At 44.3% G+C, this 23,353-nt stretch overlaps 1 protein-coding gene across 2 annotated transcripts in view; it reads left to right on the plus strand.

Moving 5' to 3' along the window:
- LOC111151973 (cAMP responsive element binding protein 3 like 2) overlaps positions 1–23,353 on the plus strand; it is a 104,935-nt gene that overhangs the window by 61,234 nt on the left and 20,348 nt on the right. For both annotated transcript variants that reach the window (XM_022510225.1, XM_022510224.1), the window contains exons 2-6: positions 1,808–2,024; positions 15,576–15,751; positions 17,215–17,302; positions 20,800–20,984; positions 22,948–23,094. In XM_022510225.1, coding sequence (XP_022365933.1) covers positions 1,808–2,024; positions 15,576–15,751; positions 17,215–17,302; positions 20,800–20,984; positions 22,948–23,094 — 813 coding nt within the window. The remainder of the gene's footprint in view (positions 1–1,807; positions 2,025–15,575; positions 15,752–17,214; positions 17,303–20,799; positions 20,985–22,947; positions 23,095–23,353) is intronic.

A 23,353-nucleotide genomic window follows, 5' to 3' on the forward strand; every position in this document is an offset into this window, starting at 1 on the left:
ATTCTTGTAGATGGTTGATATCTGTCAGGCTGTGCTCAAGCCTGTGGTTTTTCTGTATTCTGTCCCAATGAGATGCAGCCACATATGTTGGTGATGTTGGCAAAACTCGACTCTGAGGACCTCGCCTACAAGGGCCTCTTCCGTGTTGTCTCCTTCTCTCCTTTATTAAAGGAGAAGTTGTATCCTAGAACTACCATAATCTTAGAGCTCTAACCGCCTTCCTTCCCATCCCCAAGGTGTGTTCATTTTCAGAACACCTTCCCTGACCTACAGTCGTAGGGCTTAGTATGCTTGTGGATCTCAAGAGTTTTCTTTGCCTACCCTAGGCATCACCTTTTGCAATCAGTTCTCCAGTTGTTGTATCTGCTTTTGTAACTTTCTTTCTATACCAGAAGTGTCCCTAAAATTTAATCAATAAAGATGACACTATTAGTCTGTAACTCAGGAAGCTTAAGAAAGATGAAATGGTTCTAGCAGCTGGTGCCAAAGGGGACTTTCATATTTAATTTAATTTTGTTGTTATTATTTTGTATTAATTATTTTTATTAACATATAATGTATTATTAGCCCCAGGGTAATAGTTCTGTGAATCGGGAGGCTTACACACTTCACAGCACTCACCATATCACATTGTTATTATTTTTTAATGTAGTCGGTAGTGGTAGTTCTAAACCAAGGATGATTCCCTCCTCCATTCCCCCAACCCAGGGACATTTGGCAATCTAGAGACATTTCCAGTTTCCAAAACTAGGGAAGTGCTACTAGCATTGAGTAGGCGCTAAACATCCTTTAAAACACAGGAAACTGCCCCCCTCCCCCGCATAACAAAGAATTATCTGGTCCAAAATGTCCATAGTGCCGAGATTGAAAAAACCCTGTTCTACATACCCTCATACCATGAACATCCCCCTATCCGTGAGGGAGAGAGGTTGGGGCTGTACCTGTGGGACTGTGGAACAGGGGATCCAGGAGTCCCTGTGAATGTGTGTGTAGACCATTCCTGTATCATGTTCACTGCATGGTGTGGGCTAGAGACTCAGTGGTGTTGGACTCAGTGGAGACTCAGTGGAGATGGAGGATGAGAAGAAATTAAGGGAAAACTGCAGAGGAACAGTCTAAGTGGTGGGGAGAGCAGAGGGAAGCGGCCTCTGATGCTTTTGAACTTGGCACCTTGCTATAAATAGTACCCTCATGCTGTAGAAATACAGGATAGTGTGTTTAAAAATATTCCCAATGAAAAATGTGGTAGATAGTTCCAGTGATGGCCTCTAGTGATCTGCACTGACCTCCACCCACATTTGTCTGCTGTGATTTTGCCATTCCTCTCGTCAGGAGGTAGAGTCCATTTTTCCAGCCCATGCCTCTGGGCTGGCCTTGTCACTTGCTTTGACCAAAAGAATGTGGAGGGAGTGTTGATGTGCGACTTCTGAGGCCATTCAGCTTTGGTTTTCCTCCCTGTTAGCGTCTTTCTGGCATCCTGGGAAGAATGTCAGCCTGCCGCAGTCTCCGAAGGAAGGATCCAGGCGTTCAGCTGGCCCGGCCCCACGTAGCTCCCAGCCAACCTTCCAGCTCAAGGAGCTCACATGAGATGAGCTTGTGTGCCTAGCCAATCCACAGGGTAGTGCAGAATAATAAATTGTAGTTATTCGAAGCCTCTAAACTTTGGGGTAGTTTGCTCCCCAGCCACAGGTGACTGGACATTGTATGTAAGTGACTTCATCGGAAGCAGCAGATGATGGATCTGCCCGAGGATATTGGGTAACTCTCAGGTCATGGTTAAGACTTCTTCCTCTTTTGTGTCTCGTAGCACTTCTCAGAACTCCTGGATGAGTTTTCCCAGAACGTGCTGGGTCAGCTCCTGAATGACCCTTTCCTCTCAGAGAAGAGTGTGTCGATGGAGGTGGAGCCGTGCCCGACATCCCCCGCGCCTCTCATCCAGGCCGAGCACAGCTACTCCCTGTGTGAGGAGCCTCGGGCCCAGTCACCGTTCACCCACGTTACCTCCGGTGACAGCGTCAATGACGGTAAATCCAGAGCAAGAACGGCACTGGGGACCATGGCTCTGGGCTCCTTGGGGGTGCGGAGTGTGTGTTACACTCTTGTCGGCCCCCACTTTAGTCCCATATGTGCTCCACGTAAAGCCTGGGGCTGGGGCTGTGGGGAAATGCAAAGGGGCGGGGGGCACATTTCTTTACCCCTGGCCAGGTGGTCTGGGAACTTGCTGTCACTGAGTGGTAGTCGTTGCTTTCTTTGACCCTGTGGATGGGGCAGCAGGGCATCTTTTTGCAAATCAGGTGGGCTTTTCTGGTTGATAATTCCAGGAAACCCGTCGTTTTAACAGGTCATGTCATTTTTTTTTTTTCCTGAGGAAGAATTTTTCTGACCGTTCTTCTCCTCAGATCCTTCTTGGGCACCCTGTCAACCCACATTCAGTCCGGTCCCTTGACCACATGCATATGAGATTTTGGTGAGCGTTCCCAGGGCACCGAGCCTTCTGGGTGACCCTTTCTTGCTGATCGCCAATGCCATCTGTATGATATTTGTTCAAGATCTAGTTTTCTTGGCTTAGAGTGTTAAGCTGTTTGCCCATTTGTCTGGAGAGTGACTGTCTTCCATGGCTGAACTCCTATATCACATATGATCAGTGCCTTAAAGTGTAGCCATTCATTCACCTAGTGGTTCTTGAGTTCACAGGTGAGACAATGAAGGAAATAGAAAAAAAAAATGTAGGGTGCCTGGGTGGCTCAGTGGGTTAAGCCTCTGCCTTCAGCTCAGGTCATGATCTCAGGGTTCTGGAATCGAATCCCGCATCGGGCTCTCTGCTCCGCAGGGAGCCTGCTTCCTCCTCGCTCTCTCTGCCTGTCTCTCTGCCTACTTGTGATCTCTGTCTATCAAATAAATAAATAAAATATTAAAAAAATAAGTTTAAAAAAAAAAGGAAAAAAAATGTACACCTTGCTCTCCTAGAACCTATCCTCTGGGGAACATGAGAAATGTATACAACCAACAATAAAATTGTTGAACATATGCTAAGGGTGGGATGAAGGTGATGTATTCTGCAGTCAGACCTCACTTTAAGATCTATGTCAGGGACCAGTTAGAGGCAGGCTACTTAATGTGGTCAAACCCTAGGTTCCTTGTGCGTAAAAGTAGGACAAGTCAGCGTTGACTCCATGTCTTGTTGTGAAGATTAAACATGAGACTCTGCACCAGCGCCTAACCCGGGACCTGACTCATAGTAAGATATTGTTCTTAGCTGCTGTTGCAATTCTATTATTCCAAACCAGGAGCTGTAAGAGGCTGGCAGGACCTTAAGTGATCAGGAAGTTTTGGGGGAGGATTTCTCAACTTCCCAGGCTGTGTGCTCCTATGACGTATGATAGTGGGTTCCTACCCGTCGAACTTACTGGGGGATTATTTTCTTTTTGTTCGTTTATTCTTCATACGTCTGTTACACTCAGCAAATGTGCTTGAGATTATAATCTTTAAGAGCACAGGGACAAACTACAAATCTAATGCAGCTGGTTTCTGGGACTAATGAGTGGAAGTATTTATCTGGAGGGTAATTAGGGTACTCATAAAGTCAGGACTCCAAGGAGTTAGATGGGATGAAGGTATTAAAAGATTCAAGAAGAATATTCACTTCTGTTCAGATTCATTCCCTATTACAAAATCTCAAACAGTCCCTCATTGTTCTGTAGAATGAAACCAACCTTTGAGTGTGGCTTTTGAGGTCCTTTGTGGGCTGGGCTCATCCTCCCTCCCTCCTCCACCTTGTCCCATTGCTCCCTGTCTGTGTGGCTCTGGCAGTGACTTTTCCATGCCACGCCTGACACTGCCTTCCCTACTCAGAGTTTCCATTGCCTTCTCTCACCCTCTTGTCGACCCCACTGGTCACATTCCCACTGATCCCTCAAGACTCAACCCAGTGTCATCCAGACTCTCCCCCCTGGACGTTGTCAGCCTTTATGTTTTCATAGCACCGTTTTTGTTTGTTTGTTTATTTCATTTTTGCCATTTTTGTAGAGACTGTCACACTTGCCCTTATATTTCAGCCATTATTTATTTTTCTGTTCTCTATTTGGAGCTGGCTGTGAGCAAGTGTGATTATGTGTTCCTGGTACTTGCTTGGTACTCGGAAGGTATCTGATGAGCAGTTACTTCATTGAATGAATTGTGCAGTCAGTTGTTAAGGGAGAAGATGTGGAAGACGAAGCACATTCCTCATCTCTGGTGATGGTGTCAGGGAAGACACCTGCTCTCCTCTTCCAGGCATTGCTAGGTCTCTAATGATGCTGGTACACTGGGCTGGGTGCATTCGATCAGGTGGTATTTCTTGGCTTCTAGCAGCTGTCTTGTGTAGAAGCAAACATTGGAAGAAAAAGTAGATATTTTATAAATGCTTTATAATTCACTCTTCAAACTCACGTCATAGCGATCTGTTGAGTAACTACTTTGTACTTCACCTGCCAGGGACTGTCCTAAGCATTGAGGGTAAAAGAGTAAACACAGTGAACAAAGATCTCTGCCCTTGTAGAGTTTATGCTCTAGGAGATAAGGGTGGAGTAGAAAATGAGAAAAGGAACGAAGTAAAATATATGGTTTATTAGATGGTGATGAGCGATATACAGAAAAATAAACCAGGAAGAGGGGTAGGGCATTGCTGGAGGAGGTGGGCAGGTATCTTAGTCCATTCAGTCAGCTTTAACAAAAATCCCAAAGACTAGATAGCTTATAAACAACAGAAATTCCTTCCTTACAGTTCTAGAGGCTGGACGTCCCAGATTAGGGTGCCAGCAGGTTTGGGGGAGAGCCCTCTCCGGTCGCTGACTTCCTGTGCTTTTCTTGCATGGTGAAAGGGACAAGGGAGCTCACTGGGGTCTCTTTAATAAGGGCATGGTTTCCATTTGTGTAGGCTCCACCATGACTTAAGCACTTTCAAAAGGCCCTCCACCTGATACCATCACACGGGACATTAGGGTTTCAAAAGAAGCATCTGCGGGGAGCACAAACATTCACACCATAACAGGTGAGGGGGAACTGAAATCTTAAATAGGAGAAACAGAGCCTTCTTGGAAGGTAAGGTCTGAGCAAAGATCAGCAGGAGATGAGAGAAAGAACTAGATGTGTCAGGAAGAGGCTTCCAGGCAGAGGAAACAGCAAGAACAGAGGGCAGAGGCTGTGTGACTTGAGTCCTAACCACAAAGCCACACTTAGAGTGAGACCATTAGCGTCTGTGGGGTTGTCAGCCCCTCTGTGGCCTGGCTGTTCTAGAATACGCAGGCTAGAGAAGGCCTCTCGATGATCGAGGCAGACTGACTTTCCCCTCAGTTCCGCGGATGTTTGCTGAACACCTGCTGTGTGTCAGACACCGTCCTACAGACTTAAAGGACACGGCAGTGAAATTTAGATCCTACCGCTAAGTAACTCAGGGTCTAGTGAAAATGCCACGTACCCCCCGTACTTTACCAGACAGAATATAAGCAACGTCCCAAGGGGAAATGAAACTGGAGGAGTTCAGGGCAGAGGGAGCACACGTGCACGGAAGGTCATAGGAAAGGATGCATAAATGAGACAGAGCTTCCGGGGGCCTGGATGTGTTGAAGAGAGTTGAAACAGTGGGAGTGACTGGAGGAAAACGGAGGGAGGCCTGAGGGCTAGGACATTGATTCTTCTGAAGCAAGATCTCTAGCGAAATGACTGCAAGTAAGCAGGTTTCCTTCTCTTCTATGATGAAACGATTTCTTTGTATTTTAATTGTGATTGATAGAAATGCAACGTAGGGGAACTCCGCGTAGGAGTGCCATCTATGCCAATCGTGTTGGGGAAAAAGATTCAGGGAGTCTTTTCCATGAAGCCTTTCTTATCATTAGGCCAAAGCACACACCTTTCAGTGCCCTCACCTCCTGCCTTGTTCTATGTATAGATCCTGAGCTGCAGTAGACCTGTGCTAGTAATTTGCTGAGAACAGTTAATAGTGAGTCAAATATATTTTGCAAAGGGTTTCTGACCCACAGTTCATGTTCAAATATTGGTATTTCTCTGAGTTAAAGCCACCTTTCTCAGCCAGCAAAAGCCCTTGTATCAGTAGGGAATAGTGAACAAGAAGAGTAACTATTTGGACTGCGAAATCACAGTTAAACACCGTACATGAGTAGACGGGGAACTTGCCCAGGAAAGCTTTGTCTAGGTCTTAGCTTCCAGTATTTTTCTGAGTTTTATGTGAAGGGGCAAATGTTTGGGAACAGCATTGTTTTATTCATTTGAACCCCAGTTTGCATCTGCCTCGAGGGAGGAGCAATCCCAAGGACTTACCCCCCCCCACACACACACCTTGTACCATGTGTTCTGTCCTTCTCCCTGTTGGAGAAGGGCGGTAGCTGTTTAAGGCAGTGAATCACGAGGCAGCCTTTAAAAAATTGCTGTTCACATTAAATTTAATACTTTTTCTCTTGCATTGGGAAAACAGCATAAGCAGAACTAGGAGTCCTTATTTCTAGTGGTGGATAGTGAGGCCGTTACTTCATTGTACCTGGGAAAGCCAGTGATTCAGAGCTCCTTCTTCAGTTTTCCTTAGATGAACTGGAATTCTTCTATAGTAGCCTCTAAACCTAAAAGAAAGTGACACACAGTTTGAGTGCCCTGTCCTAGTTTATTAGGATTTTTCTCCCTCTTTCTCCCCTTTACCCTCTCTTCTTCTGTCTCCCACTTCTTCTTCTTTGTCCTTCCTTGTTTTCTCCCTGCTTATTCTCTCTTCTCCCCCAGCCCTCCCTCCTTGAACCCTAGGCCAGTTACATGGGGCATATGTAGTGAGTGCTATTCTTCTTGTTAACTTATCATGGACCTAGATGGACTGTAGATCCCTAAAATGGTATACAACATTTGGGGCTCTATCTACTTTTGTCAGTTTTTCTGCTGAGAGCATTTATTTTTTTTTTTAAACATTTTATTTATTTATTTGAGAGAAGAGAGAGACAGTGAGAGAGAGCATGGCAAGGAGAAGGTCAGAGGGAGAAGCAGACTCCCCATGGAGCTGGGAGCCCAATGTGGGACTCGATCCCGGGACTCCAGGATCATGACCTGAGCCGAAGGCAGTCGCTTAACCAACTGAGCCACCCAGGCGCCCCTGCTGAGAGCATTTATACCATTTTTTAGATCCTCAAAAGAGTCTGTGACACCCCCCCCCCCCCGCCAAGAGGTTGAGAAACACTGATCTAAGATTACATAGGAATCACCTATCCTCAGGACCGAATTTGACGATAGACTTCTCTGAAATGCTAGAGCTAGAGAACTTTATGTGGGCTTGCCAACCGCAACTGCCAGCCCTTAGAATGTGGGCTCGGCCTTCAAAACCACCAGAAAGACATCCTGCATTGAGCTCATTCATTTCTCTCCATGATTAAGGCTGTTAACCACATGCCAGGCAGGGTTTTCTGTTCTACAAAAACAGAGAGAGAAGATTAAACATCCAAGTAAAATGTCTGTGGATATTTTTATTCTCTGATTGAAAGGGGAAAAAAAAAAGCTTATATTTGAATGACCAAGTCTTGTGCCTTACCATGTGGAAGGCATCTTCATGAGTTATTCTATTTTAGTCATCTTCCTTTGTAATTAAGTTGGGATGCTAGGTACTCATTTGCTTTGTTCTTCAATTTCAGTCTTCTTCCTAAAGAAAAAACTTAGTAGTGCTGGAGGAAGTCTGTTTAGAGAGAGCTAGATATGGCCACTAGCCTCCCAGATGACATTAGAACAAAATTAGAATGTACATAAAATACCAACAGACTCAGCAAAAAATATATACATGCACCGAAGTGATGGAATACAATATTTCTACCACTCACAAGCCAAGAGGACTTTATTTGGAGTGGAATAAGGAACTGTAACTGTGGCTGTTCCAGGTTCTAGAGAGGGTGGGACCAGGGACATGATAATTATCTTCCTTCCCATTAAACCAGTTGGGCTTTTCGCACTAGCAATGGCAAGGATGGCTGAGTAGGGAGGCTTAGTGTGAAGACCCTGAATTTATGAGGCTGTTTTCACAGGTGGGAATGAAGACTCTAGTGTGTGAGCTAAAGAGGAGCAGTGCTGCTGGTAAATGTGAAGCCTGGTGGAAGCCGAGACTTGGGGTTTTGGGGAAAACAGATTTTTAGGAAAGCAGGATGGTGTTTTGGGGAAGAGTAGAAGAAAATGATGTCGCATGGCTGATGAGGCCACAGCACGGAAGGTGTGCCTGGACATGGGTCCGTAATACAGGGAGGAAAGGGAAGGTGTGTAACATGGATGGCAGAGAAGTAATGGGTTTTGGACTAACTGGACTGAAACCCATGGCAGGATTAGCACAGGATCTTGTATGCGGGATAAAGGGGAGAGATGAGTCATAAGTGACTTGGGTTTGCAGTGTGCAATGTTGAAGACATCTTGATGTTGCAATGTTCTAAGGAGGTGGGACCTCAAAGAAAGTCCCAGAAAGACACCGAACAAGCTGTATCTTCATTACATTTTGTTCGAGCTACTGATGAGAGCATCAGTCAATCAGAGCCATCGTAGCACGTGTGGATTCAGGGGTAAGAAAGGAAGTTGTGTTGCTCATCTCCCCACAGAGGGCAACTGAGTCCTCTGACATGGGTGGGCTGAGACTCAGGTAGGGTTGGACAAGCAGAGGAGCCTTTGTCCTCTTGGAGTCCAGCACCTGGGCTTATGACAGAAGCTCTTTTGCTATTTATCACCCTTCTTGGTGATGGTGATCTTGTATCTTGGTGATGCTTTCTTTTCCTAATAGGCAGGAAGAATAATGAGGCTTCCCCTTTAAAAAGAAAAGAAAGAATGAATGAATGAGTGACTTCTTTGCCTAATCCCTGCAATGCTAGAATAGCGACAGAAAACAATGTGTACATCCATCTAGCAATTGAGATGACTTTGGATATTCACACATGAGAGTCATAACTTTGCTTAGGGAAAAGAAGTGCACAGGAGAGGTTGTCTTGTTTCTTAAATATTTTGAAGTCAACCATGCCTTCCACAGGTATGTATTTATATCATACTCTAAACATGGTAGCTGAGAGGAGGATCAGAGCTGCTCAACGCAGAATGCCTGCTAATCTCTAGAGTCAAACTGTTAATTTTGAACTTGGACCCTGCCACTTACTAGTGGGGTGAGCTTAGGCACGTTGCTCAACTCTCGTGTCACTTTCCTGATCTGTAAAATGAAAATAATGATACTAGTACATGCCTCATACTGCTGTGGTGGGGCTTGCATGAATTAACGTGTATTAAATATTTACAACAGGGCTGGCAGTTAGTAACCACCAAATAAATATTATTACCTTTAAGCAGGTGACTGCATGATTAAATATATACCGCGCCAGCTGGCTGCTGTAGGAATGACTGCAGTAAGGGAAAGGGGTTCTCCATCCTCAGGCGCAGAAAGGACATGGAGTTAGGGAAGTGCTCGAGAGAAATCGTGCTTATCACAGAGGTCTGTCTAATACACGAAAACACTGAGAACAGTGCCTGGCACATAGTGAACACTGAAAACATTGGTCTTAGCCTGGGAATCTACCTCAGGAACACTGGGATTCGAATTCTATACAAACCAAGGTGAGAAGATAGCAAGAACCAATGTTGCATTTTTTTTGTAGTGGCTAATTATGGGCTCCAAACACATTAATTGACTATACTCACTTTTGCTGGAGATTAAAATCACTGATTAGCAATATACTAGAGGGGCAAAGAGAAGAGGATGAGAATCCCAGGTCTGCCCCATACCAACTGGGTGACTTGGGGTGAGTCACTTAATCTCTTCAGTTCCGTGTCTAGCAAGTATGTGTAATTAGAAGCGCCTGCCTTACCTGTCTGCTCTTAGAATTACATTAAAATATGTAAAGCTCTTAGACCAATACTTATACACATAGTAAACACTCACAGAGGAGTGTTTGCTGTTTTTTACTGTTTTCACTACTTCATTCGATCACTCATGACTGAAAGTTGTTTCAGGGTCAAGGCTCTCAGGGAGAGGACCATGGACAGACAGGCCTCTAACTTTCATTCCAACATGTGGCGGGCTGCTGTTTAATAGGATTCCGACACATTCAACTCAATGCTTGCCCTTCTCCCAAACTCCAGAACCCAGCCTTAGCATTTCTTCCTTTAAGAGCTTTTTGCATCAAAAATCCGTCAAGATTTCCCAACTCCTTTGAAAATGTCAAAGAGCAAACACGGTTATCAAACGCTGAGGGATTTAGATGAGGCAGGCTTGACAAAATTTCCTTTTCATGTTAGCCCTGTTCTATAAACAGCCAGTGGATATCTAGCCGTATATATCCTATAAGGGGTATTGGCCCCATAGAATTTCGCCTTTTTTAAGAATACATACACACACACACACTGTATATACACATGTGTGTATATGTATATAGACATAAAATAGGTAACATATTTGTAAAGATACTGCCTACTCCTAATTTAGAGTTTGATCTTTTTTCTTCCCCCTCTTCCTGAGGAATGAGGGTCTGTTCAATACGGTTATTTATACAGTACATATGGAAATGATTGAGGATGGGCAATAGGGTGTTGCCTCCACACTGGTTTCCCTCCTTGTCTTTTCTAGCCCCTCTAGGCACCCTGCTGTGGGAATAATCTCAGAGTCTAGCGCCATTTCTCACAGAGGTGCCATTTTGTCCTTGGACGGGAAGGACTTGCTCACCACCAGGAGACGGTGGCTTGTTTTTATTTCCTTGCTGATAGCTAAGTTGTGATGCTGAGGAAACATGCCAGTTGAGCTTGACCTTTGACAGGAAGCTGTTTATAAATAAAGTCGGATGATATGGGGGTTGTTCTTCTTTCCCGCAGTATGCGCTACTGACCTTAGTTATTGGGTAATGTTTTCCTTCCAAAGTGAAACTTTAAAGCAATGTAAACACAATTTAGGGGAAAAAAAAATTTTTTTTTTCCACTCAATATCTGAGCTTCAGGTTTTAGAAATTAGGGGGTGTAGAGTGTATTGACTCTTGTTTTTGTAGTTTAGCCAATAACTCGAACATCTAAGGATAATTCCAGTTCTAAGCCATGGTGGCACTACTGATCTTTTTGCCCATAAAATCAAACTACAAGAATAAGGTCATGTGGAAAATTGTAATATGTGTTCCGCTCACTTCCTTTCACTCTGCCCTTTGTTAACACCCTGCCTCATAGGTTACATTTGTCATTTTGTTTTCTCTGATTTGATATTTATTTTTAGGGAGAAACAGAGAACAAGCCAACACTTTGTAGTTTAGGATGAACACTCTTCTCTCTAATGTCAACTGCCAATGAAATGCTGTTCTCACCAAACTTCATACTGGCTGACTTTGTTCTATATGCAGTCATTTATTTTATGATGGGACTGGTAGGTAGATCTAATCAGTCACTCTACAAATTTATTGGTATGGTATTGGTATGGTTCACAAATGATGGTTTAGATGGCAAGTAAGTGCAGCTCTTTTGTTGCAATGGGTTCTGATGTAATGGATTTAATTTCTTGTATACACATTCAGCTAGATTGTATAAGCCAGCTAGGTCACTGTGTAACAAACCACCCCAAGACTCTAGCTTCAGCCACAATCATTTGTTATTATAGCTCATATATCTGTGCCTTGGCTGGAGGTCAGCTGCTTTAGCTAGAAGATAGTCGAGTGATTTTCCTAGGTTCAACCAGATTCACTCACATGTGGAAGGCTGGGAATTGGCTGATCTTGATCAGGCTCCTTTGTGGGCCAAATTCTGTTTTACGTGTCTGTCCTCCTTCTCCTGGGGTCAGTAGATTGTCCTGGCACATCCTTTTCATTAGGATGTCAAAAGCACAAGTATGTAAGTCCTGTTGTGCAAGTGCATTTTAAGACTTACTTGTGTTAGGAAGCTAACATCCCTTTGGCCAAAGCAAGTCACGTGGCCAGTCCGAGGTGGGGATTAGTCCACAGTGGGAAGGCACTGCAAAACTGCATGGCAGTGGACATGGATAGAGAGGTGAGTATAGACCTGAAGCCAATTATGCAATTTATAACAAACATGAAAGTACTCATTGACTCTTGTTGAGTCAAGGGACTCTGAGTGGGCCCCCCTTGAGCCACTGGGGCCTCTATCTAATAATTACCATCATAAGGCATCATAAAATAGAGCAGGCAGAGAAAGCAGGCCATGTCCATGTATGATTATCCAGGAACAGTATATCCTGCTACAGGAAATCTAGAAATCATATAAAATCTAAAGGGGGGGAAAAAAAGTCATTCGTGTTCTGGATTATTCTTTAGAGATATTTTTACCATTTTGATATGCTTCCTTTCAGTTCTTCATTAATAATATATAAATGTATATCTAGATTTTTTCTTAATATTCTATAATAAATCTTTCTTTGCTTTGTTATTAAAGAGACTTGGCATGTGTAATATTATTATCCACATAAATGTTTCACGTATGGGTGCATCATAATTTGTTCACCTTGCCCTTGCTCTTTAATGTTTTGGTTCTTTTCAGTGTTTTGTGATTAAAATAATGCTACAGTAAGCATATCTGTGCACAAATCTTTATTTACATTTTTAGTTGTTTCTTGGATGGAAGGACTACTGGTTGGAAATGCAGGGATCTGGGACGGTCACTATTTTACCATGCAATCTGGATCTATGTGTCCACTTCCTCATTAGAAAATGATGTATTTGAGCTCGATGGCCTTAAACTCCTTTCTAATTCAAACACCATCTTGAAGTTAGAGTAATAAATTACTTTATTGAAGTGGAAGCACAAAGGCAACACCAGTGTTTTGTCCTCAACAAAGCTCACGGGAAGAGAGGCCACTTCCCTGGGCTTCTCACTTGGGAGAGTTCAGTGTCTTTGAGAGAGGAGGTTTTGCTTCGTAGTTCAAATCTCATTGTTTGTCCTTCAGTCTCCATTGCTGATATAGCAATGATTTTATACATATATATAAATATACATATATTTATATATGTATATAAATTATATGTATAAATATAATATATAATATAATATATAATATAATATATAATGATTATTTTAAAATTTAAAATAATCATATAGAATATAGTATATAGTATATATAATAGAATATAGTAATCATTCACTAACTGTGTGTGTGTGTGTATTTAAAATTAAATTATATATAATTTTAAAATAGGCTCGCAGGACATTGAGCATTAAGAATATCAACCATCTTAAAAAAAAAAAAAAAAAGAATATCAACCATCTTGTCCCATGTTTGAGGATGACTTAGCTATACGGGAAGAACTGATTGCATTTACCTGTCTTTATTTTGTCTTATAGTTCTATATTGCTTTTTGTTTTTATTTTTGCCTCCCCCCCCACCCCCCCGTGAATTAAGTAAGCTTCATTATAGTAGTCATAAGTGCACAGCCTGAGGATCTGGCCTTATCTCACAATTTCCTGGTGGGACCTTTTCTCAGCGATGGCTCCTTACTGTTAATTTTAATATACGCTGAGGCCGTATTGCATCTTGCTATCTCCCTCCCAGTCTCTGGCAGGGATAAATGCTGCTCGTGCAGACAGGCTGTAAGTGTTGACTTCACAAAGGAAAAGGCATCCATATGTCATTGCTGAATAGAGAAAGTGGAATCTGTGTCCTCTGTCTCTCCAGCCCTTCCCCAGATCTGTCTGTCCTGAGTGTGTCTTCCTTGCTGGTGACAGAATTTTCTAGTTCTTAAGCTCATTTTGGAAGAGGCATTAGAATCTTCTTTTGGCTCTTCATCCAGTTGCTTCTCTAAGTTGTTCAGGGAGTCCATGTGGCCAGCAGAATTCTGTGTCAAGTCCAACGTGGTCTCTCTCCTCTGGCTGCCATCAAAAGGCCCTTTGTTTCCTTCCCCCTCCCCCTCGGCCAGGACGTGGTGAGCCCCCTGCGAATGATGGAAATTCTCCCATCACACCATAGCAATCAGCAGCTTTTTAGAACCAGTTCCAAAAGGAAAATATCTTCTACCCACAGAAGTCTTGCCCATCTTTACTTTGCCTCAGGAAATACAGGGCTGGGATAATTAATCAAGTCAGATACAAACTCGATTTAGGGGGGCACATCATTCTCCTTTGTACATGTGAATCTAATGTTTTCTTGAGTTTCAAGGAAGTTGCTTAGGAAGCGCAATTTTAATAATTGTGAACTTTTTGTTTTTTGCTTCTGTGCCCACTCTTTTCCCATGTCTAGCAGTTCTTAAATGATCTTCACATCCTTTCCTTAAGAAAGCTTGAGTTCCCACTGAGTCCAATTCTTGAGTGTAGAATTATTTCCTAATGGGAACAACTTTGCTCTTCTGTATCGTAATCATTCACTAACTATGTGTGTGTGTTTAAATATTTTCATGAAGCAAGGAATGTATCTTTGCTTTATTTTAGCCTCATTTTAGTAAACATGGTTTCAGGTGAGGAATGCTGACTTTGGGAATTTCTGACTTGTTTTTTCTTGTTCTGCACCTGTTTGCAATCCCCTTGTCTTGTCTTTTCTGCCCGTCTCCCTCCTTTTCCAGGGCTGTGCTTGGCTAGTGGCTCAGAAGTAATTTGGTAAGAAACAGGTGAACGTGAGCTCCTAGAAGAATGCATGTTTACTGTAGAGGTGCTTCTGTCTGTTCCTATTCCTTTGTCCTGATCTCTAGGCCTGTCATCATCATGAAAGCCAGTAGCAAGCCAAGATCCACGCTTGTCAAGATCCGGTTCTTTTCTCTAGATATTTGGTCCATTTCAGTAAAGGCAGAAGTTTGTTACAAACTCTGAAGTTTCACAGAGGGCTAAGTAAAGTTCCAGAGGTCTAGGTCAGGCTTAAGGCAAAACTGGGATTGTAGGGAAACCAGAGGACAACAATAGGGGGTGAGAAGAAAAAAAAAAGAAAGAAAACAAGTAACTGTCCACTGGGAGAAGAACAGAGCCCACCTCACCGTGGTTCCCAGACCTCTCTCCTGAGACTCTGGTTATACACCATTTGTTTCTTAATTTTAAATGTACTTATTGGGGCACCTGCATGGCTCAGTTGGTTAAATATCCAACTCATGATTTCAGCTTGGGTCCTGGTGTCAGGGTCCTGAGATCGAGCCCCCTGTCGGGCTCTGTGTTCAGCGGGGAATCTGCTTGAGAGTCTTTCTCCTCCCTCTGCCCCTCCCCTCACCACGCAAATAAATAAATCTTTTAAAAATGTGCTTATTTACTTTTAAATAGATAACATAGTCACTCAATTTGAAAACCAAAAGGTATACAACATCACACATGGAGATTCTCCCTCCTGTCCTGTTTCCCGTCCACCCAGCCTCCTTCCTGCCCTGACCAGGAAGGCAGGTTTCTTTGACGTGGATCCTTGAGTTCCTTTAGGCGTACTTACACTCAAACGAATGCAAGTATAGATTCTTACTTCGCCATTCATTTCGTTGTCCATTTATCTCCTCTCTCACATCCTCGCTTTATTTCCTCTTATTCTACTCTCAGTAACCTATGGTTGGAGCTCTTTTCTGAGGAGCAGGGTCAGTGGTCACTTGTTTTACTTACGTCTGATACCCCCGACCAGATTCATACATGTGCTGGTCTTTTCCCCACAGATGAAGTGGAAAGTGAGAAATGGTACCTGTCTACAGACTTTCCATCAACCACCATCAAGACAGAGCCGATTACAGAGGAGCCGCCCCCAGGACTTGTTCCCTCCGTCACTCTGACCATCACAGCCATCTCCACCCCTTTTGAGAAGGAGGGACCCCCGCTGGAAATGAATACTGGGGTATGCTCACTTTTCTTCCCTACACACACATTGGATCAAAAGACATGGATCCTTATTCTCCAATAAGGCATTTAACCATTTTTGGAGTTAAGGGTTCTAGATGTTTCAGGGTAGGTAATTGTGTATGTGTGTATGTATATATCAAGGCTGTGTTGATATGGGATCAGCATTGATTATGCCACTTCCTTTGAAGGCATTGTTCAGAAAACTGGTAGCAAGTCTGATTTCATTTTTCCGATGACTGTTGTTACAAAATTAAGATAAATAGACCGATATCCATGGTTTAAAAAAAAAGAAAAAACAAAAAACCAAACTCCTCATGGGATTGATTTTTAGGCCAGTGGAAAGAGGGGCTAAATGATGATGCAATCCTTGGCTTGTATGCCGGCGCTGAGGGAAGTGTTGTTTCCTGTGTTATGTTTTCCTCTCTTTGTGCAATGTGGAGTTGCTCCGACCCAATTTGGGGATCTCCCACCTGCCAACTTTTAATGTATTACACATGGAAAACATACTAAATTGGGCATTTCTTTCTTGTTCGATTCCATGCCTACATGCCTACCCCACCTTCTCTCCAGGCATTTCCAGTGTGCAGTGGTGGACCAGAATCATACGTGGATATCTTCTTCCAGATGTTGAAAGCCAGTCCTGAGTTTCCTAAAGTTCAAAACCAAAGGTTTATAAACAATCGCTCCATTGATGTTAAGTCAGAACTTCTCTGAGCAAGGCGTCCTATCTACCTATGCCTTTTTAGGAAGAGGTCACACAGAAGCAGTAGAAAGCTTTGGTGCACACTTGTTCTTAGCGCTCTCTACAACCCCTCTGGGAAAAGTGGGAGACTGTGGACAGAGCCCCACTACAGCTGCGCTCTAGAATTCCTTTCTCATGGGCGGCCTGTGTCTGTTCATTGCATTGGGCTTCTAGAGCGTCTCTCAGTCTTCTCAAACCATGAGATGTCAATTCGGTTGATTTTTCAGTGTGTAACTAAGCAAGGACAGGGTCTTGGCCTCGCTCCACGCATAGGCCAGAGACCTTTTCTTCTTTTTGTACCGCGTGTTCATGGTTCGACACTGTCAGTCCTGAGGAAGCCTGGAGGGGATCACAGGCCCCTTGGTTCAGGCAGCTCTTGCTGTAGGACAAACTATTGGAGGCCTGTGGCCCTTTTCAAAGTTGCCAAACTATTTTATGGTATTTATGTTAGGATAAAAACAATAGAAAGAGGAGGCCTGGTTTTTTAACTTTGGAATCCCGAGGGCTCGGTCGGCTGAAGTGCCGGGTTAGGCGGTGAGAGAAAGTCTAAGTAAAGGAAGCCTCCTGCCTGTCAGAGAAAGAACCTGCTTGTGCTCAGCCCGGAGAAGCGGGGCTGCCCAGAGAGGGAGACACATAGTTGAATGACGAGTCGCTCCCCTGGTGTCCCTCTAGGTTTGTTCCTGGTTTTTAAAAACTGTTTGGAATTCCTCCTCTAGGTTGATTCCTCGTGCCAGACCATTATACCTAAGATCAAGCTGGAGCCCCATGAAGTGGATCAGTTCCTCAACTTCTCTCCGAAAGAAGGTCCGTCTGCTCTCCCTGGCTTCCTTGGGGTCCCGGATGTCGGTGTGTGGAGAAAGGGGGTGTGGGAGAGAGTGCTGGCGTTAATGTGTAGCGCAGGCATCGCCTGCTCTCTGAAATAGCTCTGCTCTCGAAAACCTTGGTTCTAAGTACAAATGTTGAAAGCTAAGTTTTAATTTCCCCTCTGTGTTACATGCTTAAATCTTTTATCTAAATATGTGTATATGCTTAAGGCTTTTATGCTAAGTCTTGTATTTTACTTTTACTCCTAGCAGAGGCGTTTTTTCCCCAAACTTTTATGGTCAGCTGTGACTTGGGTGCTGATAAACAAAGCAAGTGTTAGCTTTCTGGGTGTGAATGTGTGAATCAAGCCCCGTTCTCTGTTCTGAGGGCGTGCGCAGTGGAGGCCAATAGACGAATAGCCACGAAGGCACCTGGCCTGTTTAAAACAACTCAGTTTAAACCCTTTGTCAAGTGAATCCATGATTTGATCATTCACTGTGCTTAAATGCTGACTTTGGAGGACTGTAGTTGCAAGGAGCCTCTTTCCTAGTTACAAATTAGTTCATGCATCCCAATGTCGTATTCTAAGCTGTCATACTTTTCACTTTTTCTTTCTTTGCATCAGTTTCTTTCTGACTTCTCCTTCTTGTTCTCAGATGAAGCCCATACTGGGGAATCCTGAACACTGACCACCGCCCCCCACCCCCAACAAGTGTCATAAAGTCTAAGGAGGCTTTTTTGGCCTTTTTAAAAATGGAGATACCCCTGCGTGGGCCCTGTGCTTTAAATTTTGTGCCTTCAGACCTACTGTCATCTTTTTATTGATGTCTTCTGGACGAGGTTAGACAGTTCGTTAGTGTGGTCAACAAATAAGAAAGTCATGTATGCGTTTGTCATAGAAAATGTGTGGGTGTGACAAATGAGCAGTTCTCATTGAAAGCATAACATCCTTCATTCTGCTAGGAACTCGGGATTTTATCTGTGACAGTTTAATCAGGGCTGTGTTCGCCTTTGTTATCAGTAAGAAACGATTACATTTTTGAAATTAACAGTATCGACTAGAATCCATTTAGAAACAATATATCTTTCCACGGAGTGTTATCCATTAGTGCTTTCCGCTTACTTACTGTTCTAAAGTAATTCCTTTCTTTTTCATGAAGACTATCCAATACATCTTGCTTTTTTAGTTTATGTTGCCATATGCTTCAGAAAGTGTCCTAACTGTAACAATGATGGTTCAGGCTTCAGACTCAGGGATCACTAGAAAAGAAACATTTTGAAAGTAAAGTAAGTGGCGGGCCGTCCTTCCTCATTATCCTAGACAAACAGAGAGGAGGAAATTCAATATCTTAGAAGCAGTGGAGCTTCTAGGCAAAGTAGCTTGCTGTCCCCAGACCTTTCAAGTAATCTGAGACTGGTATTTCAAGTGATATTTAGAAATCTGATACCGAGGCACCTAGAGCCAGGTCAGAAGCTCTTAATAAGCAGGAACAAGGAAATTTGAGTTTCTCTCACTTTTCCTGATACGCCATTTCTGTTTTTTTGTAGAGCACCTTCTGCTTGGAAAAGAAAAAAATGTTAGAATAATTTGGACTGTGCTAAGGGAGAGGGGCAAGTAAGCTGTAGGTGCCTTGGCTAGTTCTCCTGAATGTAACAGCACGGTGTGGCAGGCAGCAGGAGCCCCTGATAGGTTTTGCTCTTGGGTTTGGTTGTTGTTGTGGTGGTGGTGGTTTTTCCCACCATTGTTAAAAGATAAACTGAGGCATATTAAAATTTTTAGGAGTTTATTGGAGAAAAAGTGTATTCAAATTGGCAGCGCCAAACCAGAAGGTGTTGGGAGCCTTCCACCATTGGGCGCTCAGGAGAGACTTTGATACTTTGTGGAAGCAAAGTCAGGAGATCCTTGAGTGGCTGTTGTTTAAAGCCTAGTTGGTTCTCTGTGACTGGTTGTCCTTGGGTTTCAATTTGGTAACCTTGATGTGTCTACAGGCATCGATCTTGGTTTGCTCACATAGACCATGGCATGAAAGACACCTCGGTCCAATGGCCTCTTTGTGGAAGCCATTGGACACCTTGGTTGACACTCTCTGGACTCTGTTCTGGGCAGGGATGGGAGAGGGGGAAGCATATTTAAGGCCCCTGGAACCGTGGGCAGGGATGTTGGCATTAGGATTATTTTAGAATATTCCTTAGCTTTCGAAGTGCCCGCAGACTCTACAAAGCTCAGGGGGCTCTTTGGCAAGACTTTGTCAGAGAAAAGGGGAAGGATCTAGTGAAGGTACTATGTTAGAAAAAGACAAAGAGAGGAAGACGCAGAGAAAGAGCTGTGCACTGTGAATAGCAGGGAGGGCAGCAGGAGGGATGGCTGGGAGGCACATGACTGGCTCTGGGTGGGATCTGGTGGGTCAGTTGTGTCTCAGAAGGCCCTTCCCACCTCAGGCGGTCTCTGGTTACAGGAGAGAAGAGGAGGCTGAATCCTTTACGTGACCCCAAGCTCTCCTCCGGCCAAGCTGCACCTTTGGTACTAAAGGGCTCGGTTGTCTTGGGGACCCCGAAGCAGTGTGGGGTGAAAGGCTTATCCAAGTTTGTGCCCCTTGGCTCAGAAACAGTGGCTGCCTCTCAAGGCACTTCGGCTTAGCAGGAATAGAAAGGAGACCAGAAAAAGGAGAGCTCTTTTGTCCGTAAGTTTGAATTCAGAGTGGATTCTGCCTTCTGGAGCCCATCCCCGCTGCCCTGGAGATGTGTGATTGATGACACCGACTGTGGCTCACACGTTCCAGCAGACAGCCTGTCTGTGACTCCCTGAGGGGAGGCGAAGGGACTGTGGAGCAGCAAGGCCCCCCCAGCACACACATGTGTGCACGCAGGCGCGCGCGCACACACACGCCCTTTTTCCAATGCCTACCTACCTAGCTACAGATGGATTTAGGATTTTCTGAAGGAAGAATGTCAGGCGTCTTGCCTGGGGGCCCTGCCATGCACATTCCTTCAGAAACAAATGAGCTTTTCTCAAAACAGCCTTTTTGAATGCTCTCAGGCTCCAGGTTTTGTTAATTTTTTTTTTTAAGCACCTGATCCATTAACGTGGTTCACAAGTCAAACGATATAAATGATAAGAAGCAAATACAGTGAGAAGTTATGCACCCTGCCACGGTTTACCCTAATTTCCCCCAGCCCCCAAGAGGTCATAATTTTATTAATTTCTTATGTTTTTCCTATGTTTCTTTATGCAGAGATGAACAAATAGGAGTCTGTATTCACCTGCTCTCCTCTTTCATACAAAAGGAGGGCTCCTTGATATACCGTTCTGCACCTTGATATTACCCCCTCCCCCCTAACAAAATACACTGGAGATCTTTCCCTCTCTGCACAAGCAGAATCTCCATCCCTTTGTTCAGCTGACCCGCATTCAGCTGTGTGGACGTGCAGCTGATTGACCGCCTCCGAGTCCTGTTTCGTTGCTGTCTGATGGATGAAACCCGCTTTCTTTCCCTCAGCCTCCGTGGAGCACCTGCACTTACCCCCCACCCCTCCCAGCAGCCACAGCAGCGACTCAGAGGGCAGCCTGAGCCCCAACCCCCGCCTGCACCCCTTCGGCCTGCCGCAGACCCACAGCCCTGCCAGAGCCGTGGCGCGGGCCCCTTCGGCCCTGTCCAGCTCCCCTCTCCTCACGGCCCCTCACGTGAGTATTTCGCCCGCAGCCCTTACCCTTTGGTCCCTTGGAGCTTCGCTGGGAGCCGGTGTCCTTCAAGGCCACTTGACTTTTGTTCTTGTAAGGAAGTCTTAGGTTTAGTTGCTAAAGCAGGGTGATAGCCACCTTGAAGAACACTTTTAAAGACCTGCCTATTGATCTCGCCATGCTAACACCATCCTCTCCCTTTCCCTGTGCACATGCCCCTTACTGCTTGTTTGTTTCATTGGACACAGCCAGAGCAGAAGGGGTCACATTGTTGTGTTGCCTTCCTCCTCAAAATCACGTCCCAAATACTTACTATCACTTTCGGTAATCCTGTGGCCTACGATAGGAAATAACTTGTTTTTCAAATAAACAGTCTTTGATGAACCTAAAACTTTGTCCGAGATGAAATGTTTTGTTGCTGAACGCTCAAAAGTATAGTTTAACCCTTTCTTGCCTATGGTATGACTCCCAACCCAGAGACTCGTGTTGGAAAGCACAAGTCATCATTCATCCCTAATGTGTATAAGGGCACCTTGTCCCAGATAAAAATGGAGACAGAGAATTAACATTTTACTATTCTGAAAAATTCATTGATTTCTATGAAATCTGAAAAATGATAAAATTATTGTCAACCTTATTGAATTTATGTCACATACAGAACATTTGAATGAGATGAGATATTTAAAAATTTTGTAAGAATCATCTCTCAGTCAGCGTGCCCCACAGAGTTCTGGATCTGTGGCCGTGTTAGGAAGTCCTCCTGGTGTCACACCCCTACAGTGTCTTATTTGTGCTTTTCAATTAGCTCTTGGTATCAAACCCCAGTACTTCTACTTTATACTGGGCACCTTGACCCTTTGCTGTTTCAAAAACTTCCTATCCATTCTAGACAGGATAGCATCTTCAAGTGCTTTTTGGAATACTGCCTTTTGCTTGGAATGCCCTCCTCTCTCTATGTAAATCATCCCCTTCCTTTTAACCCAATGTCAGTCTTCCCACCTACCCTTAAGCCTTTCCTTATCACACACACTCATGTGTCTCTCTCCCCAGATTCTGAATGCACCTTGAGTTGTATTACAGCATAGCATTTACTTCCCTCAGCCTTCCATGTGTATTAATTCAGTCTCAGTCTTGATCACAAGCTATGACTTGAGAGATGCCTTTTTTTTGGACTGTTCCATGACACTGAATGTGGGGCTCAGACGTTGTTGGCGCTCAGCTTCATCATTCTATGATGGGCCACATGAGATGAGCTATAGTCCTTGTCTTCACTGCTGATGAACAATCTGGGACTGTCCAAAGCCAGAGACTTCCATGAGATGTGCCTGCAGGTGTATTTCTGGGAGCCCTGGCCCCTTAGCTCTTAGTGGGGGACAAGAAGTGACCCCTGGTATGTGGAGAGCATCTTGCAAAATTGTGTTTTCAGGAGAATAAGGACACTCTTTCACCAAGAGCTCCAAGTGAATCCCCCATCACTCCAAGGCCATGAAATCTCGAGATGTGGGAAATGAATCCTGTAATGTTTCTTTTGATGTTTTACCCATTGGGGTACCTTCCGGAAATTGATGGGTGGAGGTTTCTTCACCCTTTCCCTTGAGTGATAATCCTTGGTTGTGTTCTCCATCTTTGCTTCCACTTCAGACTACTCATGTCTCACCTGAAGCATATGAGCATCCTTTTCTCTCAGAATTTTGCATGTTTCTTTTTTTTTTAAAGATTTTATTTATTTATTTGACATGAGAGAGAGAGATCACAAGTAGGCAGAGAGGCAGGCAGAGAGAGAGGAGGAAGCAGGCTCCCTGCTGAGCAGAGAGCCGGATCCCAGGACCCTGGGATCATGACCTAAGCCAAAGGCAGAGGCTTATTAACCCACTGAGCCACCCAAGTGCCCCTGAATTTTGCAAGTTTCTTGAGTGTTGCCCAGTTGTTCTGCTTTGACCCTTTTTCTGCCCCTTAATCTGTACAGAAACTGCAAGGGTCAGGTCCACTGGTCCTGACAGAAGAGGAGAAGAGGACCCTGATCGCCGAGGGCTATCCCATCCCCACCAAATTGCCTCTAACAAAATCAGAGGAGAAAGCTTTGAAGAAGATTCGGAGGAAAATCAAGAACAAGGTGAGCCCTTTAAATCAAGGTGCTTCTATGATCAGAGACCATGACAAGAATTAAGCCTGGGTACCCCCACTCCCCCTCTTCCCAGTGGCCAACACTGGCCCATCTCGTGGAGGGACAACAAGGGGGACAAGGCTCAGTCTTGCCCTTTCCCTCAGTGGGGAGCAGGAACACAGTCCTCACTGACCCCTGTGTTCCTCCAGTCCCTCCACCCATCCTCTGGGTCAGTGGATCCCAAATTGGGTGTGCCTACTCCTTGGTG

The sequence above is a fragment of the Enhydra lutris genome, unplaced genomic scaffold, assembly GCF_002288905.1.
Source record: "Enhydra lutris kenyoni isolate GAN:26980312 unplaced genomic scaffold, ASM228890v2 scaffoldscaffold27, whole genome shotgun sequence".
Taxonomy (NCBI): Eukaryota; Metazoa; Chordata; class Mammalia; order Carnivora; family Mustelidae; genus Enhydra; species Enhydra lutris.